Consider the following 23,789-nt stretch of genomic DNA (forward strand, 5'->3'; position numbering starts at 1 on the left):
TTGAGCTCCATTGGAATAAATTGTGAGTCAATCTGAATCTACTGAGAAGAAAATCGAGTCCCCTGTGGCATGTAGAGTTGCTGTATAGGAGGAGCGTATCAAATCCGTCACCTATTTCCATTTCAGTCAGGATGTAGGCAGAAGACAGCAAGGCAGTTCATTAGGGTTTGGAACAGAGCTTGAAGAGAGAGAAGTAGACAGTGAAGTAAAAGACAGTGATTTACTGAGAGGACACAAGAGGTCAAATGAGACCTGATTATTAATAGTAGCATTTGATTCGTTAGTGCCACCAAGAAAGTGATCTCTCTCTCTCACACACACACACACACACACATACAATCCATCATTCTCCTGCGTGTTGCATTATGACCCAGTCTGTCCTGAAATAGACATAGGGTAAGCCAGAGTATATAAGACCCCAAGTGGACCCCCATCTCTCACCTTTGGCACTTTCTCTCTCTCCAAGTCTCTCCCCCCACCAGCTTTCCCTCCACACTGGTAAGGAAAGAGTTTAGACATATCATTTTCTTAGATAATTTCTTTAAAAAATTGGACATTAATGAAACAATTGCTAACATTAACTAACAGTAAATAATTTGGTCTTGAAATAATGATGAGAAGTGTTTGAGGACATATTGAGATCAACTGAATTTTGATTCCAGTCTATTATCCTGGGAAGTCTAATCATGTTTTGAGAAGAGAAACAGATTATTGTGGTCTTTTTCTTCAGCAAAAGTCTCCATTTGATCATTTAATATCATTCCTGTCAAGGAGAAGCATTTTATTATTTTGCATAACCTGGCTTACCATATAAACAAGAGCAACCACTGTAAAATTTAAAGCTACTTGAGGGACTAATAGGGGTTCCTCAGATCTCCAAACTGGCTGTAACCTCTGTAGAACCACTAAACACCTTTTGTAAAATTCAAAGCTACTTGAGGGACTATTAGGGGTTCTTCAGATCTCCAAACTGGCTGAACCCTCTGTAGAACCACTAAACACCTTTTGTAAAATTTAAAGCTACTTGAGGGACTATTAGGGGTTCTTCAGATCTCCAAACTGGCTGAACCCTCTGTAGAACCACTAAACACCTTTTGTAAAATTTAAAGCTACTTGAGGGACTATTAGGGATTCTTCAGATTTTCAAACTGGCTGAACCCTCTGTAGAACCTCTAATCACCTTTTGAAGGTACCTCAGATATCCTAATTGTGTTCTTGAGGAACTTCTTTGTATATTTTAAATGACCTTTAAAATTTCTTGCAGGAGCTTATGGGTTTTGTAGGTTTCTCAAAGAATTGACATTCATACAAAAGTGTCTAGAAGTTCTCCAGAGGTTTCTACTGGTGTGATCCCAAATGGTGCCTCAATTATCTTTATTTCCACTGTGTAAATTGAGCTTGTGACTTTTTAAACCACTGGTTGTCAGAAAGTCCAAAATTCTTACAATCTTTCTCTACAGTGATTATGCATCAGAATGTCCTGCATGATTTATATCTATTTGCTGAAGTAATTTTCATTGGCTAAGTTACTGTGACAGCTGAATAGTTGCATAGAGCCTGTAAACACCTGCTGCGCAAGGAAAAATCATTAACAAAACACCATCTCATCTGTCATGCCATATATTTTTATTTTTGAATATATATATATTTAAATTATCCACATTTGTTGTGCTAGTGTTTGCTAGCTAATGATTTCTCTTAGCATTCTGTTGTTTCTTGTGATTTTAGCCCTGGAGTTTTAAAATAAGTTTTTTTTTTGGTGTTGTTGTAGTTTACTTGTAAATAGTAAAGTTCACACTTTTGAAGTGGAAAGCCTGGTTCAACATCTGGTTTTAAACACCAAACTCTGATTGGCTGCTGCAGTTGTGTTAAGTGTTAAATGAGGTTAAGCAGTCAGATCTCTCTTACAGTTACAAGGGAGACACCTCAAATGTCACTTCACTTTATAATCTGTGATCTCACTCCCTCACACACATATATAGTTCAAACTACAGAAGGATAGAGTTTCTCAAGAGAGCAAACACATTCTTCTCTGAAGGCCTTTCCGCCCAACCCAACACACTTGGATGAAACATACCTCAACTTAAATAGACAAACATACAAACACATACACAGCTGTCATGCCCTATGCATGCCACCTTTGCAATGTATGAATGCTGTAAAGTTATTTACGGGCGACAGGAACTCTTGCAATCGTAAGAGGCCGAGATGAGAGCAATCGAATCTGTTCTCTTGGCAGTGGATCTCATTGTTGGTTAGTGTTCCTTACAGCAGTTGCCTGAGCTTGGACACTAAAGGATCTAATAGTAAGCTGATACAGCAGGAGAAGGATTTTGTTCTACATCAGTATCTTTGGATATTAACTGCCATTTGCCATTTGAGTTTTGGCGCATCAACACATGAAACTGCTTGAAATTACAGCTGGTTTGTGTTCATTTACTTGTGTACAAGTATGTTTTAGGTCATAGAGAATTTCAAAAATCAGATGTACAGCAGGCATTAGGTAAAATATTCATTATTATAGAAAACCTGCATGTAGTTGTTAAACTCTTAAAGAAAGGCATGACTAAAATAAACAGATAAACCGAGACAACACAATAAAATTAGCATTGGATTAGAGACTTCGCTGTAAAATCCCTGCCAATAAAAATAAACACAACCTACTTCCATTTCATAAGACTACAATTGCATAAGTGTATGCTGTAATGCATTTCACATGCATATATGGAAAAAAACAGAATGTAATGAATTAGATACGAGTTTTTCTGGCATTTAACTGTAAACGGAAAAAGACTAAATGACTGTTTTTCAGTCTGGGTCCCTGTGCTGATCAGAGCCTGCTGGGAAATACTGTAGTGTTGATTCACACGCACACATTTTGGCACCCATTTCGTTTATATCAGTTATTAGCATCTAATATTTCTCTCTCTCTCTCTCTCTCTCTCTCTCTCTCTCTCTCTCTCTAGCTCCTCTAGCTTTCAAGATGGCCATGAAAAACCTTTTGAAAGATGATGATATCAAAAAAGCCCTTGATCAATTCAAAGGTGAGTTTAGTAAAAAAATAATAATTGGTAACACTTTACAATAAGGTCTCGGCAGAGAGTGGGACTAAATATCCTCCACAACTAAATACAAACTGACATTCAGATCTGCCTCCATTTAGTTAGCAACTTACTACAATCTAATCAACTCCTGAGGATGAAATTCAGTCCCTCCCTACTTTTTTTTCTCATTCTAGAAGCCGTTTCCCTCAGATATGCATCACAATAGGGAAGAAAAGACTATCGCAACTTATGTTTCATGCCGACTTAAATGTTAATTTCAACATTTTCATTATTATGATCAGAAGTTGCATATGTTAATATAATTTAATGGACCTGAGCTAACATGAACTAACAAAAAACAGTTGTACTTATGCTAACAAAGATTAATAAATACTGTAACAAATTTATTGCTCATAGCTAATGGTAGTTAAAGCAGAACTAAGTAACTTTTCTTACCTTCATAAATAGTTTTCTAAGTCCTTACGATGGTTAATTGACTTGTAGTGGTGTGTTTGAGGCGTGCACTAACCCCCTCTGGCACGTCTACAGCAGAAAACAGCACTTGCAAGTTGAGCTGCGCCGACCCGACACAATCTCGCCTCAGGTTCACGTTCACGCGAGAGTGACAACATGCTTTACGGTAATTCAAAAACAATGTATATATTATGACTTTATAAGACAATTTCGAAAATTACCCACCTCCATCGAGATTTCTTGTACTGTATTTGCAAAACTACTGCGCTGGTGAGCGTTGTAGTCGATGTAGTCCAGAGCTGCGCTTGGAGTATTTACGACAGTGTAATTCACTGAAGGAACCTTTAGGGGGAGCTTCGCAAATCTTACTGAGTTCCGCTTTAATGCATTAACGTTAACTAATGGGACCTTATTGTAAACTGTCACCATACTTATGTAACATATGTGTTATAATAATTAAATAATTGTAATAATTACACTTTCTTAAGAAAAAAAAGTTCCAGGAATGGTACAGGACATGCAGTCGATTACCACCAAAAATTAAATCAGTCCCTCAGTTTTCTAAAAACTTCATTTTTTTTTTTTTTTTAAAACCCTCATATTTAAATCAGTGCACTCACAATGGAAGTCTATGGAGCAAGACATTCTGGGAGGTTTAAAGTATAAATGTAAAGCTCAATATTTTTGTTAAAGCACTTATTAGTCCTTCCACACAAAAAATGTCTGTTATTTGAGCAGCAAAGTCTAAGTCAAGGGTGGCGAACTTCATTCCTGGAGAGTTTTGCTTCAACCCTAATCAAACACACCTGAACAAGCTAATCAAGGTCTGAAGGGTTACTAGAAAGCTACAGGCAGGTGAGTTTTTATCAGGGTTGGAGCTGAACTCTGAAGGACTGTGGCTCTCCAGGACTGGAGTTCGTCACCCCTGGTCTAAGTCATTCTTTAAATGGGACTACTTTTTAGGTGGATAAACATCTGGTTATGCGATGTAATTTCTAATGTAAACAGTTAAAATATGTCACAGATACCTTTCTGGTATCTACGGAGCCCCCAACAGGACAAATCATATTTCAATACTTTTGCGTTTGCTCGCAAATGTTTGCATTCCCCCAAGAAACTTTTGAGTTCTTTGTGAGCGAATGCAAAGTTTCTCGGGGGAACACAACATTTCTGCAAGAGAATGCAAAAACGTTGGTATCCTTGTGCATATCATGTGAAAGTTATAATGTTTATAAGTTTTAAAACTTTGCATTGACAGCTGTGTAAGTGCTTTTAGCAGAATAGGCTTATGCTTACATAATGTTTTCTTTTTGGTGCTATACCAAGCAATTATTTTAGTGTAAGACTTCCATTGTTAGTGTCTTACTGTACGCATATTTTTTGTTTGTTTTTACAAACTGAAGGATGAGTCAAAATTGTTTTCTGTGGTCAACAGCGCAGAATAACAGTTAATGTCATCAGCTGAAGTGTGTTTCTTATAAACAGCTGTGGACAGCTTCGACCACAAGAAGTTCTTTGACGTGGTGGGGCTGAAGGCTCTGTCTGCTGACAATGTGAAGTTGGTGTTCAAAGCTCTGGACGTGGATGCCAGCGGCTTCATCGAGGAGGAGGAGCTTAAGTGAGTGACGCTGCATGTTTTTATGTTTGTGCCAACTCTCCGAATGAAGGGCCATAAATGAGTTTTATTGTTGTGTCGTTTGGCCCCTTCTTCAGAGCTGGTGTCTCATTCTACCTTTATTACTGTCTTCTGTTGGCCTCAAGGACACAGGGATTGAGAGCGATTCCCATTTGCTCTATATATCTCCTCTGGCAGCAGCCTTGCCCCCGATTACTTATTATCAGTACATAACTATCCATCATTGGCCAACAGCAGGGAAGTGCAGGGTTGCCAGATTGAGAGTAAAGGCACATTCACACCAAGAACGTTAACTATAAAGATAAGGATAACTAGATTAGTGTCCACACCAGCAGACGATATTGTTCTGTTTATTATAAGCACGTTCTGCAGTTATTGCGTCTGCCACCTAGAATGCTCAAGCTCTTTAAATGGATAGTTCACCCAAAAATGAAAATTCTGTCGTCATCATTTACTCACCGTCAAGTAGTTCCAAACCTGTATGAATTTCTTGGAAGAATGGCAGTAACCAAACAGATCTTGCCTCCCCCTTTTTTGTTGTTGGTGTTTTTTGTTATACAACTACCAAACTGAATTTTTAAATGTTAATAGATATATCATTAAGTAAATTAGTTAAATATCAAATATCACATCAATGCACAATATCATTCTGTTTATTTAAGCATGTTGCAGTTTGTGTCATCTACCACTTTAAATGGTCGAGATCTTTAAAGCAGGATGGATTCTGATTGGCTGTCAATGTTTTTATTGTTCATCAGCTGCTAGAAATCGTTTTGAAAGTGATTCTAATGATACTGTTATTTGAAATGTGAACTTCCCTATTCTCATAGAATTAGAACGATTATTAAAAATTTATAGTTATTGTTATAGTTATCATCTTTTATCATCTTAACTCGCACACTAGAACAGTTTTCAAATATTATAATTAATAGTATTCAAATTCGGTTACGTAACTGTTGTGTTCAAGCTGTGACCCTGGTTGCCAGATTGAGTTTATTCCTTCTTTTGGACAGGTTTGTGCTGAAGGGTTTTTCTGCAGATGGCAGAGATCTTACTGATAAGGAGACCAAAGCATTCCTTGCTGCTGCCGACAAGGATGGAGATGGGAAAATTGGCATTGATGGTGAGAGAACAAGCACTCTTAAAGGAACAGTACCTCTGAAAATTAAATTCTGTCATTATAAAAGTCCCACATACTTGTTCTGAAAAATAAGAACTTGTCAAGAATGACAAAAAAGTAGTCTAATCCACAATCACCTGCTATTTTCTTTCAGAATTTGAAGCTTTGGTGCACGAGTAAATATTTGGCAACCCTTTACACCACTACTCTCCTGTGAATACCTACAGCCAATCATAGTGTACGTCTCTACACATCCTGCCACGAGCCAGGAGCAGAACCGCCTCCTTTTACCACATTTATTTATTGACTTTTTCTTTTTTTATATACAATCTCATTGTACACTGTAGTAATCTAACAACATCTCTTATAAAAACCTGGAGTTTCCTGTACTGCTTTGAACATCCATCTCTTCTTTTTGTTCATTTTGGCACGTTTCTTTCTGTTTATGCCTCAAAATGCTCCTTTCTTCTCCTTATCTCGCTCCATCTGTCATCCCTTCCCCGTTTCGCTCCTCTCTTGTGATAGAGCCACTGAACACGATGAATACATGAAGAGAAGGACGAGACGAAATGAGAGAAAAAAATATTTAAGAGAGATAAAATAAAGCCATGCGTTGAGAAAAAACACTGTTTTTTTCCATTTATTTCATTGACTCCTCTAGTGCAAGTGTATTACATTCAATCTCTTAATCTTGAATTATTTGAAAAAAAGTTATTTGACAATAAATAAATAAATAAAAATTTCCAAGTAGGGCTGTCAATTTAATTAATTACATGAAATGCCCAAAAAATTTACTAAAATTAACTGAATTGCGATGACGCCGACGGCATTACAGAATTTATGTAGGAGTATGGGTCAAGGGTCACAATTAATTGTGCTAATTTATTATTGTGTTTTTTCCATAACTAATCACATTAAATTAACAGCCCTAAAATGACAAAAAACACTAAATATTAATGCCAACCTTGAGATTCACAATCCAGCGCAAAACTACACACAATAAATACATGATTTCTTCCTTTGTAATAAATAAATAAATAATTATGCTAAACAACACCTAAAACACAAAAACATTTTGTGAAATCTGTGATTTCTCTAAACGTATATAGATTATAATACCTATCAAATACACAACATTCAGACAGATGCACACATGAAAACAAACCTATTGATTAGATTTACCACCATAAACATAGCACTGTCTTAAAGTATTATGAATCTAAAGGGGTCTTTTTCTATAATTGTATTTATTTTTTTCTATGGAGTACTTATGTTAGTCAAGATGTTTTGTTTGAAAGACAGTAAATTCTGTTTTTATGACCATTTTACCTTCTTTTACGTGTCTGTAAGTGTTGATGTGTCAACCTGGGCGCTCAAGCTAATATCATAAAGCAGTTTTGTAACTTTTGACCTTTTTGAAGGATGTTTTTATAGTATGTCTAATTCTATTCTCATTATATAACCCCTTTAAATGATTTAGATAACTCCATTTAGCTGAAAGAAAATGTAAATAATGCATTGAGAGAATGATGCTACACAGCTGGGTATAGCCATTCAACTTAAATACTAAATTTAGTTAAAAAGTGCCTTTAAATTCATTTTAAAAATCTCTTTTCATTCTAAGATTAAAATTGACTTAAATTGTATACTTATGGACAAATCAATTTAGTACAGACTCTGAACCAGTCAGAGTGCAGGTGATGTGTTTTTGTGACGGTGACTGTCAGTGAATCCGTGGTGCTGATCTGTCGTTGGTGACTGTGGGCCGGAGCTTTACGGTGGCAAAAGGATTTGATCCTCTAGAAAAGAAAGAGAAAAAAAGGCACATTTGGCCAAAAAATATCATGACCATAAGGCAAAACAACAACAAAACTGTCATTATATATTGCAACTAAATTGCAAATTAAGCACATTTTCTCCAAAATTCTTGTGATCATAATGCAAAAAAACATTACTTACAGTAATTTCGACCAAATTCATGGTGATTCTTTTAACTGTATTTTTTTTTTTTTTTTACAATAATACTATTTTATTTAAAACAGTATTTTATTGAAATACTGTTACACATATACATAATATAAATTTGCATTACTTGTCATAAAACAAATTTCACAAATTTTCTACTAAATTGTTGAAAAAGGAAACGTATAAAAGTCTCTCTTTTTCCCCGTTACTGAAGCCTTTTTCAATAACGCAGTGTAACTGCACCGTCATTGGTTCACTCATAGACGGCATAGCTGCGCGGCCTATGGCGACAAAGTGCGCGAACTTTCCCGCCAAAAGGGGCGGGGTTAAGGGCTATATAAGCAGGCGTTTCGCCATAGGATTTCAGGCCATATCGACTGAAGCGACGACACTGAAGCCGCAGCCTCGTGGCTCCACGAGCCGAAAGCCGGTCTGCCCTCGCAAAGAGCACCCCAACCCGAGTTGGATGCGTCTGTCGAGAGCACCGTCCTTCGTGACACCGCCTGTAGGGGTACTCCAAGACTGAACCAAGCAGGGTTCATCCAGGGTTTCAGGGCTGAAAGACAGGCTTGATTGACCTTGAGACACAGGCGGCCATGCCGCCAGGCGTGAGGAGGGACCCGAAACTTCAACCAGTACTACAGTGTAGAGGTCGCATCCGAAGAAAGCCGAGCTGCAGAACTGGGGAGGCGGAAGCCATCAGCCCTAACAGCCTCTTGAAAAGCTTCAGAGGGAGGTAGGCTTTGTTCTTGACGGAAGCCGCGAGCTGCTGAATGGCCAGAGCGTGCTCTGGCGAGACCACTGCCGTCATGCGGACCAAGTCGAAAACTGCCCCCAGGAACGATATACGTTGGCTGGGAAGCAGCGAGCTCTTGGCTAGGTTGACCCTGAGACCCAGGCACTCTAGATGGCTGAGGAGCACGGATCTGTGGTGTTCCAGCTCGGCTCGCGAATGGGCCGGGATGAGCCAATCGTCGAGATAATTCAGAACTCGGATTCCCATCTGTCTCAGTGGGGAAAGCGCTGCGTTCATGCACTTGGTAAAAGTGGGAGGAGGCAGAGACAGCCCGAAGGGTAGGACTGTATATTGGTAAGCCACGCCCTCGAATGCGAATCTCAAGAATCGCCTGTGGTGGAGGGCTATCTGGATGTATGCATCTTTCAGATCCAGTGAGTAGAACCAGTCCTCGTTACAAATCTGTGCGAGGATCTGCTTCAGCGTTAAAATTTTGAACTTCCGTCTCATGAGGGAGCGGTCCAAAAGTCTGAGATCTAGGATGGGTCTGAGACTGCCATCCTTCTTGGGGACCAGAAAGTAACAGCTGTAAAAGCCCGACTCGCTCTCTGAAGGGGAGACTATCTCTATAGCTCCTTTCCTCAGCAAAGCCATGACCTTGGCTCAGATGACGTGTGCGTCATCCGAATTTACTGAGGTTCGAAGTACCCCGCCGAAGCGTGGGGGCCTTCGGGCAAACTGGAGCGAGTAGCCCCGATTTATGGTCCCTAGGATCCAACTTGACACCCCGGGGATGACCTGCCAGGCCTCGGCCCGAGTGACAAGGGGTTGAATGGTGTCGGATGACAGGCCGCCGGGTAGGGGGCTGTACATCGAGGAGAGTGGAAGAGGAAATTTGCTCTCTTTTTGAGGAGGTAAAATAGTGTTCGCCGTGAAAACAGCGTTTTGTGTGGACGCAACATTTGTGGGCCCAGTTACTACACAGAGCATTTCTCCCATGCCCGGAATTAAACGAGGCGGAGGGGAGACTGCACGAGGGAGCTTTTGGGGTGGTCCGGTCGCAACGAGACATTCCCCAACCCTCTTCCTTCCTGGTGGATCAGGATGTCTTCGGAGTCACCGGGTCCAGCGCAATCTTGGGCCGGGGTCCCTGGCGTCTCGGAAAGGAAGGGCGCTTTGCGGGGCGCGAGCGCTGGCGATGCTCCTTAGGCGGCGCTGCCTGAGAGGTAGGGGGAGCAGGCTTGCTCTGCTGAGCCGGCGCAGGCCTGCTCTGCTGAGCCGGCGCAGGCCTGGGGCGGAAACACCTGGAAGATCACCATGGTGTGGAGCGCTGAGGCAGCCTGGCCTGCGGAGGTGTAGGCTCTTCGAGCCAGGGTGGAGGTGGTTCTGCAGGGCTTAGAAGGAAGGGCCCTCTTAGTTTTCCAGCCCACAGCCGCGGGAGGACAGAGGTGAGCTGCCGCTGCTTCATCCGGGGGCGGTAGATACTCATATCCCTTTTCTTCCGAGCCGTCCACAGTCCTGGCGACGACCTGGCAGAAACCACTCATCCAAGCGGCTACGCAACGGCTCCTCCGGTGGGGCCCACTGGAGGTCAATCTCCTCCACTGCTTTGGATTGGATGCAGAAGAGTTCGGCAAGAGTTTGAGGATGCCGGCGCTGTCTTCGACCGGTTCAGCTCAGCTGGGTCCGCTGCGGGAGCCTCTTCAAATGGCGGCGAGAGCTTCTTTCCAGGCGGCGAGCTTCTTCAGGCTTCAACGGAGATCAGCGAGGAGATGTGTTGTTGTCGCTGAAGGAGAAAGGACTGAAATCCTATGGCGAAACGCCTGCTTATATAGCCCTTAACCCCGCCCCTTTCGGCGGGAAAGTTTGCATGCTTTGTCGCCATAGGCCGCGCAGCTATGCCGCGGTGACGGTGCATGCCGCTAAGGATGGTGCAGTTACACTGCGTTATTGAAAAAGGCTTCAGTAACGGGGAAAAAGGGAGACTTTTCCCCATACGCAGTACGAGTGAAGTATCGAAAGGGAACTCAAAGACGTGTGTAATACCTGGGGAAAAGAGGGTGCTCTGGTGGTTGTCCATGAGTAGATGGCCTCTGCAGACATGAAACAGGTTTACGATACACTCACATTCACACAAAATATGACATAGGGTGTGTTCACACTTGTAGTTCGATTCTCTTGGTTCTTTTGGTCTGGACAAAAAAAAAAAAGAGATACATTTAAGGGATAGTTCACCCAAAAATGAAATTGAAATGATTTACTCACCCTCAAGCCATCCTAGGTGTATATGACTATCTTCTTTCAGATGAACACAATAGGAGATATATTTAAAAATATCCTTGCTCTTCCAAGGTTTATAATGGTTGTGAATTGGGGGCCGCATTTTGAAGCCAAAAATAATGCATCCATCCATTGAAAAAGTAATCCATATGACTCCAGTGGGTTAATAAAGGCCTTCTGGAGCGAAACAATGCTTTTTTGTAAGAAAAATATCCATATTTAAAACTTTATAAATTCAAATAACTAGCTTCCGACAGACAACCGTATGCAGAATTCACAAGTCGATTTGTGGCAGAAGAGTATCCTTTGACCTGACGCACAACGTAATGAAGTATGCGGAGGCGCAGAGGATAGAGCAAAACAAATCACCGGTCACAGATTATAAGTCAAAAATGATCATTTTTAAAGAGAAATTTCAGAGGATTTTGATGTAAGAGAAGAGGAGGTTAAATTTGTTGCACAGCCCTATTTGTTTGAACCGTTAGAGGCGTCTAAGCTTACAATTCTCCTACATCCTGCGTCATACATCGCGTCAGCAGATTACTCATTTGGCACAAATCGACTTGCGCATTCTGCGTTCGGTCGTCTGCCGGAAGCTAGTTATTTGAATTTATAAAGTTTTAAATATGGATATTTTTCTTACAAAAACGCATCCCTTCGCTTTAAAAGGCCTTTATTAACCCCCTGGAGTCGTATGGATTACTTTTTTTATGGATGGATGCATTATTTTTTGCTTCAAAATGCAGCCCCCCATTCACAATCATAAACCTTGGAGGACTAAGGATATTTTTAAATATATCTCCGATTGTGTTCGTCTGAAAGAAGACTGTCATATAAACCTAGGATGGCTTGAGGGTGAGTAAATCATGGGATAATTTTCGTTTTGGGTGAACTATCCCTTTAGTCTTGGTTCGCTCAGCATTCACACTGTCATTTTTAACATCGAACCTAAAGATACAAAACAAACAAGCAAACAAAAAACTGCTGCTTTAGTAACAAAACTTATCAAGCATCCAAAACAATGCGTTATGCTGGGCTAAATGTGCTTGTCGTATGTGGGTACATATGATGGCATATGATGGAGCTAACAACTCGTGAAGAGTGTAAAGGAGTCAAAACAGTGACAGGAATTCCTCCGTCACACACAAACAAAAATGTGCTGCGAGGAGAAGCAGTTCTGAAGCCTGTACCAAACTGATTGGCAACATCGCAACTATGACAAGAAAAAACAGGTATGCTTGGTATGCTGTTCTTTTTTTTTCTTTATTTCTTTTTAGGGTCATATCTTGTGACATCATGTCCTGTTTTTGGTTTGTTTACATGTCTTCAGTCCGTGTTGCGTTCATATTTCAGTCAAACTGCACCAGAGTTCATTTTAAAGCGGACCGAGACTCATCTTTTCAGGTTCGGAAGGCAGCGTTCACACTAACAAAGTAATCGCACCAGAGTTAGTTTTAATTGACCCAAACCTGCCAAGTGTGAACACACCCTGAGACATCACCATCTTCAACAAAGATAAAGTTGAGAACTATTAGATATGTTAGATGAACTATTATCTAACAAAAAATTAACCTAACATGAAAAGAAGATCAAATTTCATGTCATCATAAATTTAACATTTTCTGACATTTGGACATTACATTGAAAGAAATGTGGAAAACTACAGTACAGTGTGGATTCTGCTTAACACTCACCTCGGAGGTTGATTCGGTCTTTCTCTCAGGCAAAGGAGAGTTTGGAAGGGGCGGAGCTGGAGGTGGGAGTTCATTAAAATTTTTGTGCTCTACTTTGCTCTCAAAATGAGACTCCGCCCTCCTGTCAGGGAGGGAAGATATTGTTCTAATGTCAGCTGATCCACGGTGGAGTGGTACAGCTGGGGGCGGGATCTCATGGTAGGTTTTCTGGCTGGTCTTGACCTCGTTGTTAGACTCCACCTTCTTTTCAGGGAGGGGAGAGTTTGGGCGAAGATCCACCGACGCACGACGCATAGATACCACTGGGGACGGGAAGTCACTGTAGCTCTGGGTGTCTGAATATTCTGATTGGCTGGTTGGCTCCAGGAGGTTGTTCATGCTGTGGCTTCGGTGTGACGTACTACTGAAAACATCAAGATGTTAAGATCAAATTTTATAGATTATTAAGTAGTTACAACTTACTACTCAATTTTACCTTGAGCCCAAAGGTATAAAGTCTTCAACGGATGCCACATAGGCAGCAGGAAACCAACCTTGACTAAAAAAAAACAAAGAAAAATGAGACTAATGAGTTTCCAGCGACTTCACTTTGCCATGATACTGACCGTAGATGCTCTCACCGGAGGCTTGAATCATGGCGTCCGTACAGCCAACCGTTGCGTGGTTCTGATATGAGTACAGTAAGCACGTCACCACGGGAAAAAGGCAGCAGGACTGGATTGGATGAAGCGGGGTGGGACACAATGGCCCTCATGGAGCGGCCACCACCCAGACCCAAAGATTCACCTACAGAGCTGGAGCGGGAACGACTAGGGAGAGGAGATGGGGCTGTGAAGAGGTATAGACAGAAGAAGAGAAGAAAATTTAAACCCTTCATGGAGACCCCAAGGATTTGAATAGCTTGAAAAATACATTTTATTTGAAAATAATTGGGGTCCCCAGGACCCTAAATATTAATACAAGTCAATCTCAACAGAACATTAGGGTAAATTACACATTGACTTAATCAGGGGCTGTGTTTAACTCCACTTTTAGACATACACTCGGAAACTTCCCTAAGCACTTCTCCTGAGGGAAATCACCACTGCTATTTTGAAGTGCATTCAACTTTGTTAAGTGTATTTGGACAGACTCTCAAGCCTTCAAGTCTACTCAATATGTACTCTTCAGGCAGATCCATAGACCACAATGCAACGCGATTGTGACGTCACAGCAGATTGTGCTTAATTTACCCCTACCCCACTCAACTGTAGTGTATGATATTAGAGTTATTTTGACGTTTAACCACATAATACTTATAGCTACCTTAAGATGACTTTTTTTTTACCCAGATATAGTATTGTTCAATTTCATGTATCATTTTTATTTGTGTACATTTTTGTATTTTCTACAGCAGCCCGAGCATAGATAAAAGTCTACAGAATGGTGCGTAAAACAAATTCAAAAGGGAAAAAAATTGAAAATAATAAATCAGCTCCATAGTGGATTCCAGTGTTTAAGGGCTTAGTGCATTCTATTTAAAACATTGCAAGGGTTCCACCAGTTGTGGGCACTCGTACAATGTAAGAAATGACTTACATCTGAGTGAAAGAGATGGAGGGAAGTTAGCGAGGGAAGTGCAAAAAAACTGGACTGAAACGCAGCCAAATTTAGGACATGAGCACTACTGAGTCTCCAGACCTCTAGAGGGCACTCTGCCCAGCGGCTCACGGTCCATTTCTCGATCTCCAGTCTGCAGCAGAGAGCCCAGAGAACTCTTTAACTGCAAGAAACATCAAGACATACATAAATCTTAGTGTTACTAAGATTCTTCTAAACAACACTTGACAAGCGTGAAATATGAGTAAAAATTGGTTTTCCTGAGTAAATGGAAAGTAATTTTCAGGCAGTTGGCTGGGAACTTCATGGACCCTTTTCCCGTTTCCGGGCTCAGAAGCGGAAGTTGTCATAGATGGGTAAACTTCTATAGTGGTGAATGGAAACTACAGCAAATATAATTTTTACTTTCCCATTTGTTCCAATAGCAAAAGAAAAAAAATCCACAGTAGTGTTTCTATTACTTTACAAAAAATCGTAATATATAACAGAACAGTGTTATAAATGTACATTATTTTAAAACAATTTTAATATAAAATTAGGAATGGAAACAACATGCATTACACAATACTACTAACAAAAATATTAATACTATATAAATAATCTCCAAGAGGTGACATATTCCTGTAGTAAATTTTATGCTAGTTGGCATTTTACAGAAAATCAACTACTTAACGCAAGTTCCTGGTCTTGTTGCAAGCAATTAATCGATGTACATTATTCCAAGTGAACACAATATTTATCTTTGTAATATTTTAGCAGAATCTAAAAAAAAAAAAAAAAAAAATGTGTGTGCTGCAAACAGCATTTTATGACTTTAAGTGATGCAAAACACAATTTCATGGCTTGTGAATTCACCCACAATTAACAGATGTGATAAAAAGTTAATTTTGGACTCTGTACACCACACAAAGCTACCCATCTGTTCCATTATGTGATTGTGGAAATGTCTGTGCTCGAAAGTTAGCCGAAAAGGGCATGGAAAAGTGGGGGAATATGGAGTATTTACTCCTCATTCCCATCATTCCACTGTCACCTGGGCTTCTTGATCTGATGGAGTGGGTGTTCGAGGTCTGGAACTTCTGCTCTCACTAACTTTTTCTTTCCATCCATCTGCTCTCTGCTGGAGAGATACTCCCGTCTGTCAACACACAGAAAAATGGTTGTGCAGTGGGCTGATAAGGTTTGGAAGGAACTGGAAAGAGGATCTATATGACTGAGTGCACACTGCTAATGAACTCCAGTGGAAAGAAGCTGTACCTTGTTGATAAGGTATAGTAGTGACTGTGTAAGTCCGCAGTGCTTTTCGGCCAGGAAACGATACCTCCTTTCTTCCTCTTTGAGAATTTCATGCTGGCTCTGCCTCAGGTACTGCATGTACTCACTGCCCTCCTGCATACACACAAATACATGTACTGAGATATAGCTTCTGTTCCAAAACCAAGTGAAATTCACTGTCTTCACTCACATTGCAAAAATGTTGAACTCAACTTTGTCATATTGTCATAGGTTGTTTTCACTCATGTTGCCTAAAATCATCAAATCAATTGTTATTGAAAATCAATGACTCCCGGTTGCTGTCACTACAAATCAGTGGGAACAACCCTTAAGACAACATCCAAACAAAAAGCAGACTTCATGCATTGTTAACCCTTTCCCTTACAAGCACTACACAAATAGTGCACACAAGATTGACTAACCAATAGAGTCTGACATTAGAATGTTGCTAACCTAAAACCTCAATATTATATTGGAATCAACTGAGTTTGTTTGTTAAAGCATTGAGTGGTTAGCTTAGCAAAATGATAATGTCAGACTCTTCTGGACTCAACTGAGAATAAGAGTTTGTTAAACATTGTGTTGTTAGAGTAACATGTTAATGTCAAACTCTGCTAGAATCAGCTGAGATTGTTAAGAGTTTGTTAGAGCATTTAGTTATTAGCTTAGCAACATGCTAACTTCACACTATTGGAATCAGTTGAAATGGTTAAGTTTGTTAAAGTACTGAGGCCACATCCACACGAAGCCAGAGTGTTCCCTATCCGATCTTTTTTTTTTCCTCTGCGTACACACGAAACCACTGAAACCGACTCAAAACGATGTAGTATACATGCCAGATCAGAATGTGGCGCTGTAATTCTGGCACAGAGGTAAAAACAGAGAATAAGACATTGAGTATGCGTGTAAACCTTGCTTGCTGTATACAAACTTTAGTAAAACTTAGAAATAAAGCTTTATTTTAGTAAATAGGCTCAGTAGCTTCAGCGGCACGAACACACATGTAGTCCGCTATTGTTGTTATTGTTACGTGACGTGGTGTCTGACTAGAGTCGAGATGTGGGGTGATGACATCATAGTTTCACAAGATATACGGATTGGCTGTACACACGAAAACACAAGGGTGTCGTTTTCAGATTAATTCACTCTGGGACCCGGTTTAAAAAAAAAAAAAATAGCGGTTTCAGGCTCCCAAAACGCTGGATCTGTCTGGATAAAATGCCTATACAATACAAAATTTTTGCATATAGAGCTAAATGTGTGTCCATGTGGAAGGGCTCTGTGATATTAGCTTATCAACATCCTAACATCAGACTATTAGAATTAACTAAGAGTGTTAAAGTTTCTTAGGGTATTTAGACATAAGCTTTACTACATGCTAATGTCAGACTATAGATATTTCCCAATTCAGAGACTGCATCCTTTGAAGGATGCGGGCTTCAAAGGCCACGCCTTCGAAATCTGAGCGTTGTTAATTGGGACTGTCTAGCCTATGGAGGACTGTTCTTGTTGCCTGTTGCCACAGTAACGTTTGTACTGGACCTTTTTGAAAGTTATATTCAGCTGTCTGAAACAAAACAGGGCTCACAACTTGTCTAAATATGTTCACCTTGGGCTATTTATGTACATAATAAAGAGTATAAACGGCATAAAATCGTATCTTAGTAAGATAAGTCAACATATGAACAGCTTTAAAGTTGTATTTTTACATTTGTATCATTAGAAATTTGACCAAGTTGAAACCCAATGCTTACATTTAAAAGTTTAATCTGGAAATATTTCTTTAAAAAAAACTGTCATCACCAGTGAAAAATGAATTCTGGGGTAGGCAAGGCCGCAAAGGATCCAGCTGTTGTATCCTCCATTACACGGGAAACAAAGGATGCATTTCGAAGTCACATTTGAAGTAGCCTTGGAATTGGGACAGGCTTTGTCTCACCGCTATGAGGCAATCGAATCGAATGCAACCTTCGAAGGATGCAGACTCTGAATTGGGATGCAGCTTATATTACTATTAAAGGTGCAATATGTAGAATTTTCTGTCCACTAGAGGTCGCTAGAGGCCTATTCAAAACAAAGGCGTAGCTTGATGACACCAAGTTACTCACACCCGGTGGAAATAATTGGGACAGGACTCGGGAAGAAATTATGTTCATGGATGCGATTATTAACGTTACTGTAGTATGAAGCAGAGCAGGACCAAGTGTTGTGGGAGCTGAACGAGGACGCTGGAGCGATTTCCGCGGCGTGTATTGCGCACTTTTATTATGCCACAGTTGCCGGCGCTGCTTCCACTTTTCCAGTCATGAGTATGAGGTAACGCAGTGCTGTTTATCATATTAGATACATTTGAGTGTGTTGAAAATGATGTTATAACATTATTATGTGCTTTCGCTCAACGGCTGCTGTGAGATACTTGTTGCACACTGCAGTAAGATAGATCGATTTTAGAATATCATATTAAATGTTGGATGGCTTGTGTTGTTAAATAGCATTCAATTCATTTTAAGACGTATTGTATGATGGAGAAAATGCTGTATTACTGTTACTAAAAATAAAGCTGCATCTGATTATGCTATGTTAGCTACTTCACAAAACAGTGTTTTTCTCTGAGGCATGGTGAAGCATGGTACTCGCAAAAAAATCAAGAAAATTAAATTTAAACAATAAGACTAAACGTGTTGAGCTATATAACAATAATTAGTTTTCTGTCTATAAATATATCAAAACAGTTGTTCCCTTGCCTATTAAAACGTAAATATTAAAGCGTCTTTGGTGTTTCCATGGTTTCTACAAAATAAAATCGGAAACCGAGGGTAACGCGGGTATGACGCAATTGACAGGCGACTCCTCACAAGTCCCGGAGCCTTGGTTAAAACTGTAATTTTCTCAAGATTTACAAATAGTTGGAAATATTTGGAATATTGTAAGTACTCAAGTGAACAAAATATATAACACTGGTGTAGTGGTTTGTGGATATTTTACTGCAAAATTCTTACATATTGCATCTTTAACTGTTAAAAACTAAATATTTTAATTTGCACAAAACAACACAAATAATGGATGAAACAGTATATTTTTATTTAGGTAGAACTGTTTTATAATAAAAAAATTTGTATTAAACAAAATATAGTTATGTTTACACCTGAAATTTCCATTAAAAATTTAAAAAAAAAAAAAAAAAAAAAAAAGGATTTACATTTTATTTTCAAAGAGGGTTACAGTTTCCATCGACGTGAGCAACAGTGACTACTGATAATGTGCAAATGAGCAAACAGTGACATAGTGACCTTTAGTGATTAAAACACTGTTAGAGTGAACAAAATTTTACAGTTTCAGCTAGAAATTACAATCAATTACTGCTGAGTGCAATACTTGGCTAAAACATTGGTGACTGTTCAGAAACCAAATTAAATATCAACCCACAAACTTGTGGTCTTACCAGCGAGTCTCTGAACGCACCACGCCTCAGCTGTCGCTCCAGTGCTGCAGCCTGATTCCTCACTTCCAATTCATACACTCTACGGCTGCCCTACACATATACACACACAATATATCAGCTCAAATATACTGTATATATACACACACATATCTCAATAGATACCACATGGTTCCAGACTCACTTCAATATATTCTTCATCCAGTTTCACGTTCTTGTCCATAGCTTGCAGAACCTCCACTTGGAACCAGCAGAACTGGACCAGGACCAGCAAACAGACAGTAAAGTTGGAGAGCGTTTATGAATCCAAACAGACAAAAAAGACTTGAACTTTTAACTTACCACACCCTCCACTTCAGCCGTCAACTTCCGCTGGGTCTCTGATATCTGAATCAACACATCACCTAAGAAACAAACAAATACATTCATTAAATAATTAATTATGAATACATATTTAATAAGTGCAGAAATGGAAGAATAGGTTTTTGTAAACAATGTTAATATTGATTAGAGACTGATGTGTTTGTTCAGTCAGTTGTGGCAGTTAATGCAGCTGAACCGTAACAAACTAAGAGACTAAAATTTGTAAAGATTCACTGAATTTGATGATCATATAGCATTAAAGGGTTACTTCACCTAATATGAAAATTATCCCATGATTTACTCACCCTCAAGCCAACCTAGGTGTATATGACAAAGATATATTTAAAAATATCCTTGTTCTTCAAAGCTTTATAATGTATTTTTTTGTATTTTTGATATTCATCAGAATAAAAAATAAAAATTATATGAGGGTGAGTAAATGACAATGACAAAATTTTCATTTTGAATAACTTTATTAAAGAAATAAATTAAATATTACTGATTAAATTGAACTTTATTTGTATTAAGATGTGCATCATAATGATAAGTGTACTGTGCTGAGGTGAATCAATGAATTTAAAGGGGTGAAAGAATGAGACCACGCATCAATAATTTATGCCTCAATGCTCACATGGACACCTGATCTCTAACACACACATAGACACGCACATTCACACACACACCTGTCTTTTCCTGTCACATGCAGGTTTATACGCCTGTAGTAATTTTGAAAGATAAAGACCTTTATTTATTTAATTCATGCTGTTCCATCTTTAAGCCCCTAAAATTTTTGTTCTAATGTTCATCATTCCAAGGCATTCTGCGCGTATAACTGGAATGAAATCTCATTACATGGGCAGTGAGCCGAGAGTTTCGCTGAGCCAAATCTTGTGTTTTATGACAGAGGAGAGGAAGCATCTGCCACTGGACACCGTTTGCTGAAACATCTATTGTCTGAAGGACAAACAAGCTCTGATACAGCCAGAAAGTACAGATAGAAACTCAGTGGACATCTTGCTGCACAATCTGCCCAACTGGCATTGGTTTAGAGATACAAAAACACACATTTTGAGTCTTACCAAGTGATCTGGATGATAATGTGTTGAGAGCTTGCTCACCCATCATAGCAAGAGCACTGAAGTAGGCCTCACTTGTCAGAGTCAAAGCTTTGATACACATACATACACAAAAATATCGTAAATTTAGACAATTTTTAGCATTCCCTGATGATAATAACAGCTAAAACCAGCCTATGGTGGTTTGCTGGTTTTCCAGCGTGGTCAAGCTGGTGTTTGGCTGGTCTTTAGCCAGAACTAAACAAAACCAAACCAAAACAATATTAAACCAAACCAAACAACAAAAGACAAAACAAAACCAAAAAGCAAAGTGAAACAAAACAAAACAAAAAACAAAACAAAACAAAAATAAAAAACAAAAGAGACTAGCTATCCACCATACTTTAGACTGGTTTAAACAGGTTTTTTCAACAGGGTTGGCATTTTATTACATATGTCTTTCAACGTATTTGAAAACACGACATTTAACTAAATGAAAACGGAATGAAACCAAACCAAACAAAATGGAACCAAACTAAAAGAGACTAGCTATCCACCATAATGAAGGCTGGTTTAAACAGGGTTTTTTTCCACAGGGTTGGCATTACATGTTTATTACATATGTCTTTCAACATATTTGAAAACACAATACAAAAAACAAAACAAAAGTTCAATACACTTTCAGGAGTCTATTTGAAAACACACACAAATATGCTCACCTTGAAAAGCCTTGATGTAGCTGTTTCCTAAAGTAACCAGCTTTTGCAGGCCTGGATTAAACTGATCCATGAGGTTCTGAATGACCCAAAACACCACCATCATACTGTCAATGTCAATGCTGGGGTAGTATTAAATATAAATAAGTGATGTACAGTTAATTATTATGATCTAAATAACAGCATCAATTATCAGCTGTCTGTACAATTTCCTGCACATTACACAGGTATTTGCCAAATAAATAAACATGAAATATTGCGATTCAATTTGAAACAAATTGTTTTATTATGTGATAATAGACTGCAGACTGATATGAAAGACATGACACTAGCTCAAAAATGTTTGAAATCACTTGCCTGGGAAAATTATTGATTATACATTGTAGTGCTTTTCATATACAAAATATTTGACCACACAACGTCACGAGTGACCAATCAGAATTAAGTATTCCTGTGAGCCGTGTAATAATGTTAATAATTAATGAGCATTCTCATTTGATCTCAGCTTAAATGAGAGTAACAGAAGACTCACATTATAAACACTCAAAGTTGATCTATGTAGGAGGTCACTGTTCACACCAGACATCTTGTTTCTGTTGGAAAATACACACTTAACGCTGCACAAAGCAACAATAAACACGTGCAATCAACTCCAGAGCACGATATCAAAAACATTTACAGACAAACACTGAAGAGACGGTTTTTCGTACCTGTGATGGTGACAATTTTCACGCTGTAGTTATTCTGTGTGTGATGACACTCTCCTTATGTCTGTAATGGGTTTTTTCAGGTCCCCGTTAATGCCTATTATAGGGCGAGAGAGGGCGAGTAAGAGAGAGAGAGAGAGAGGAGAGTCCACATCTGATACGGCCTGAAGTTTTGAATTATTTACCTGTCCCATGACAGAACATGGAGATGGGAGGCCGTCTGACAGGCAGGCAGGAGATACACACTTTAACTGAGAGAACAGCTGTAGAAGTGACACTTCAGCTGGTTGAAGTGCCCAAATGAGACACTCAACTACAGCCAGAAACATGTAAAACAGCTAATCAAAATATGCTAAATAACTGCTGCTGATTTTCCTGCAACAATGTAACTAAAAACTTTTACAAGCACATTTTGAATAAAAGTACAAGCTACTCCACAACTTATTTGTAGAGATGATTAAGTATTTTTTGTGTTTATCTTTATGGGATATATAAGTAGAATTTTAAAGGTGCCCTAGAATCAAAAATTGAATTTACCTTGGCATAGTTGAATAACAAGAGTTCAGCATGGAAATGACATACAGTGAGTCTCAAACTCCATTGTTTCCTCCTTCTTGTGTAAATCTCATTTGTTTAAAAGACCTCCGAAGAACAGGCGAATCTCAACATAACACCGACTGTTACGTAACAGTCGGGATCATTAATGTGTATGACCCCAATATTTGCATATGCCAGCCCATGTTCAAGGCATTAGACAAGGGCAGCCAGTATTAAAGGGATAGTTCACCCAAAAATGAAAATTTGATGTTTATCTGCTTACCCCCAGGGCATCCAAGATGTAGGTGTCTTTGTTTCTTCATTAGAACACAAATTATGATTTTTAACTCCAACCACTGCCGTCTGTCAGTGGTATAATGCAAGTCAGCGGGAACTTGGACTATAAGAGTAAATAAAACACGACAGACAAATCCAAATGAAACCCTGCAGCTCGTGACGGCATATTGATGTTCTAAGACACGAAACGATCGGTAGGTCTCTCGATTCGTAAGGTCTGATCGCGCTCTGACAACGGCAGTGATGTCTAGCACTCATTGAAGTATAGCAAGTACAGCGAGACATCACTGCCGTTGTCAGAGCGCGATCAGACCTCACGAATCGAGTGATGAATGCCGTTGGACATAGTGGTGTATTAGAGGTAAAAAATGATATAAATACTGTTCGGTTTCTCGTACAATACAATCGTTTTGTGTCTTAAGACATCAATATGTCGTCACGAGCCGCAGGGTTTCATTTGGATTTGTCTGTCGTGTTTTATTTACTCTTATAGTCCAAGTTCCCGCTGACTTGCATTATACCACTGACAGACGGCAGCGGTTGGAGTTAAAAATCATCATTTGTGTTTTACTGAAGAAACAAAGACACCTACATCTTGGATGCCCTGGGGGTAAGCAGATAAACATCAAATTTTAATTTTTGGGTGAACTATCCCTTTAACGTCTGGATCAGTGCACAGCTGAATCATCAGACTAGGTAAGCAAGCAAGAACAATAGCGAAAAATGGCAGATGGAGCAATAATAACTGACATGATCCATGATATCATGATATTTTTAGTGATATTTGTAAATTGTCTTTCTAAATGTTTCATTAACATGTTGCTAATGTACTGTTAAATGTGGTTAAAGTTA

General features: G+C 39.3%; 2 protein-coding genes across 3 annotated transcripts; one reads left to right on the top strand and one right to left on the bottom strand.

Annotated features, from left to right (window-relative positions):
• Positions 1 to 355: 355 nt before the first annotated feature.
• Positions 356 to 6,898, top strand: pvalb7 (parvalbumin 7). Its single transcript, XM_048167671.1, has 5 exons — positions 356 to 498; positions 2,967 to 3,044; positions 5,004 to 5,136; positions 6,168 to 6,277; positions 6,429 to 6,898. The coding sequence occupies exons 2-5, from the start codon at positions 2,984 to 2,986 to the stop codon at positions 6,452 to 6,454; spliced, it is 330 nt and encodes a 109-aa protein (XP_048023628.1). The 5' UTR covers positions 356 to 498; positions 2,967 to 2,983; the 3' UTR covers positions 6,455 to 6,898.
• Positions 6,739 to 22,536, bottom strand: baiap2l2b (BAR/IMD domain containing adaptor protein 2 like 2b). 2 transcript variants are annotated; one of them, XM_048167657.1, is made up of 14 exons: positions 21,929 to 22,536; positions 21,400 to 21,475; positions 20,705 to 20,791; positions 19,605 to 19,666; positions 19,447 to 19,518; positions 19,266 to 19,355; positions 15,806 to 15,937; positions 15,582 to 15,686; positions 14,630 to 14,711; positions 13,570 to 13,777; positions 13,425 to 13,487; positions 12,950 to 13,352; positions 11,022 to 11,068; positions 6,739 to 8,073 (listed from the first exon to the last, which is right to left on the bottom strand). In XM_048167657.1, exons 1-14 carry the CDS (start codon positions 21,980 to 21,982, stop codon positions 7,998 to 8,000), a joined length of 1,557 nt encoding a protein of 518 aa, XP_048023614.1. In that variant the 5' UTR covers positions 21,983 to 22,536; the 3' UTR covers positions 6,739 to 7,997. The 2 variants fall into 2 exon arrangements, with proteins under 2 accessions (XP_048023614.1, XP_048023607.1); XM_048167650.1 differs by lacking the exons at positions 21,400 to 21,475; positions 21,929 to 22,536 and having other exon boundaries at positions 12,950 to 13,349; positions 20,705 to 20,999.
• Positions 22,537 to 23,789: the final 1,253 nt, after the last annotated feature.

Source organism: Megalobrama amblycephala, linkage group LG2, assembly GCF_018812025.1.
Source record: "Megalobrama amblycephala isolate DHTTF-2021 linkage group LG2, ASM1881202v1, whole genome shotgun sequence".
NCBI lineage: Eukaryota > Metazoa > Chordata > Actinopteri > Cypriniformes > Xenocyprididae > Megalobrama > Megalobrama amblycephala.

What these genes read in the sequence shown, in the direction of transcription:
- pvalb7 (XM_048167671.1), top strand. Translation starts at nt 2,984, where the DNA reads ATGGCCATGAAAAACCTTTTGAAAGATGATGATATCAAAAAAGCCCTT. An exon ending in AGCCCTTGATCAATTCAAAG is followed by an intron (nt 3,045 to 5,003) that starts GTGAGTTTAGTA and finishes TCTTATAAACAG; the next exon opens with CTGTGGACAGCTTCGACCAC. An exon ending in TGGGAAAATTGGCATTGATG is followed by an intron (nt 6,278 to 6,428) that starts GTGAGAGAACAA and finishes ATTTTCTTTCAG; the next exon opens with AATTTGAAGCTTTGGTGCAC.
- baiap2l2b (XM_048167657.1), bottom strand. Translation starts at nt 21,982, where the DNA reads ATGTCTGGTGTGAACAGTGACCTCCTACATAGATCAACTTTGAGTGTT. An exon ending in CATCAGATCAAGAAGCCCAG is followed by an intron (nt 14,712 to 15,581) that starts GTGACAGTGGAA and finishes TGTTTCTTGCAG; the next exon opens with TTAAAGAGTTCTCTGGGCTC. An exon ending in GGGCAGAGTGCCCTCTAGAG is followed by an intron (nt 13,778 to 14,629) that starts GTCTGGAGACTC and finishes ACCTCTTCACAG; the next exon opens with CCCCATCTCCTCTCCCTAGT.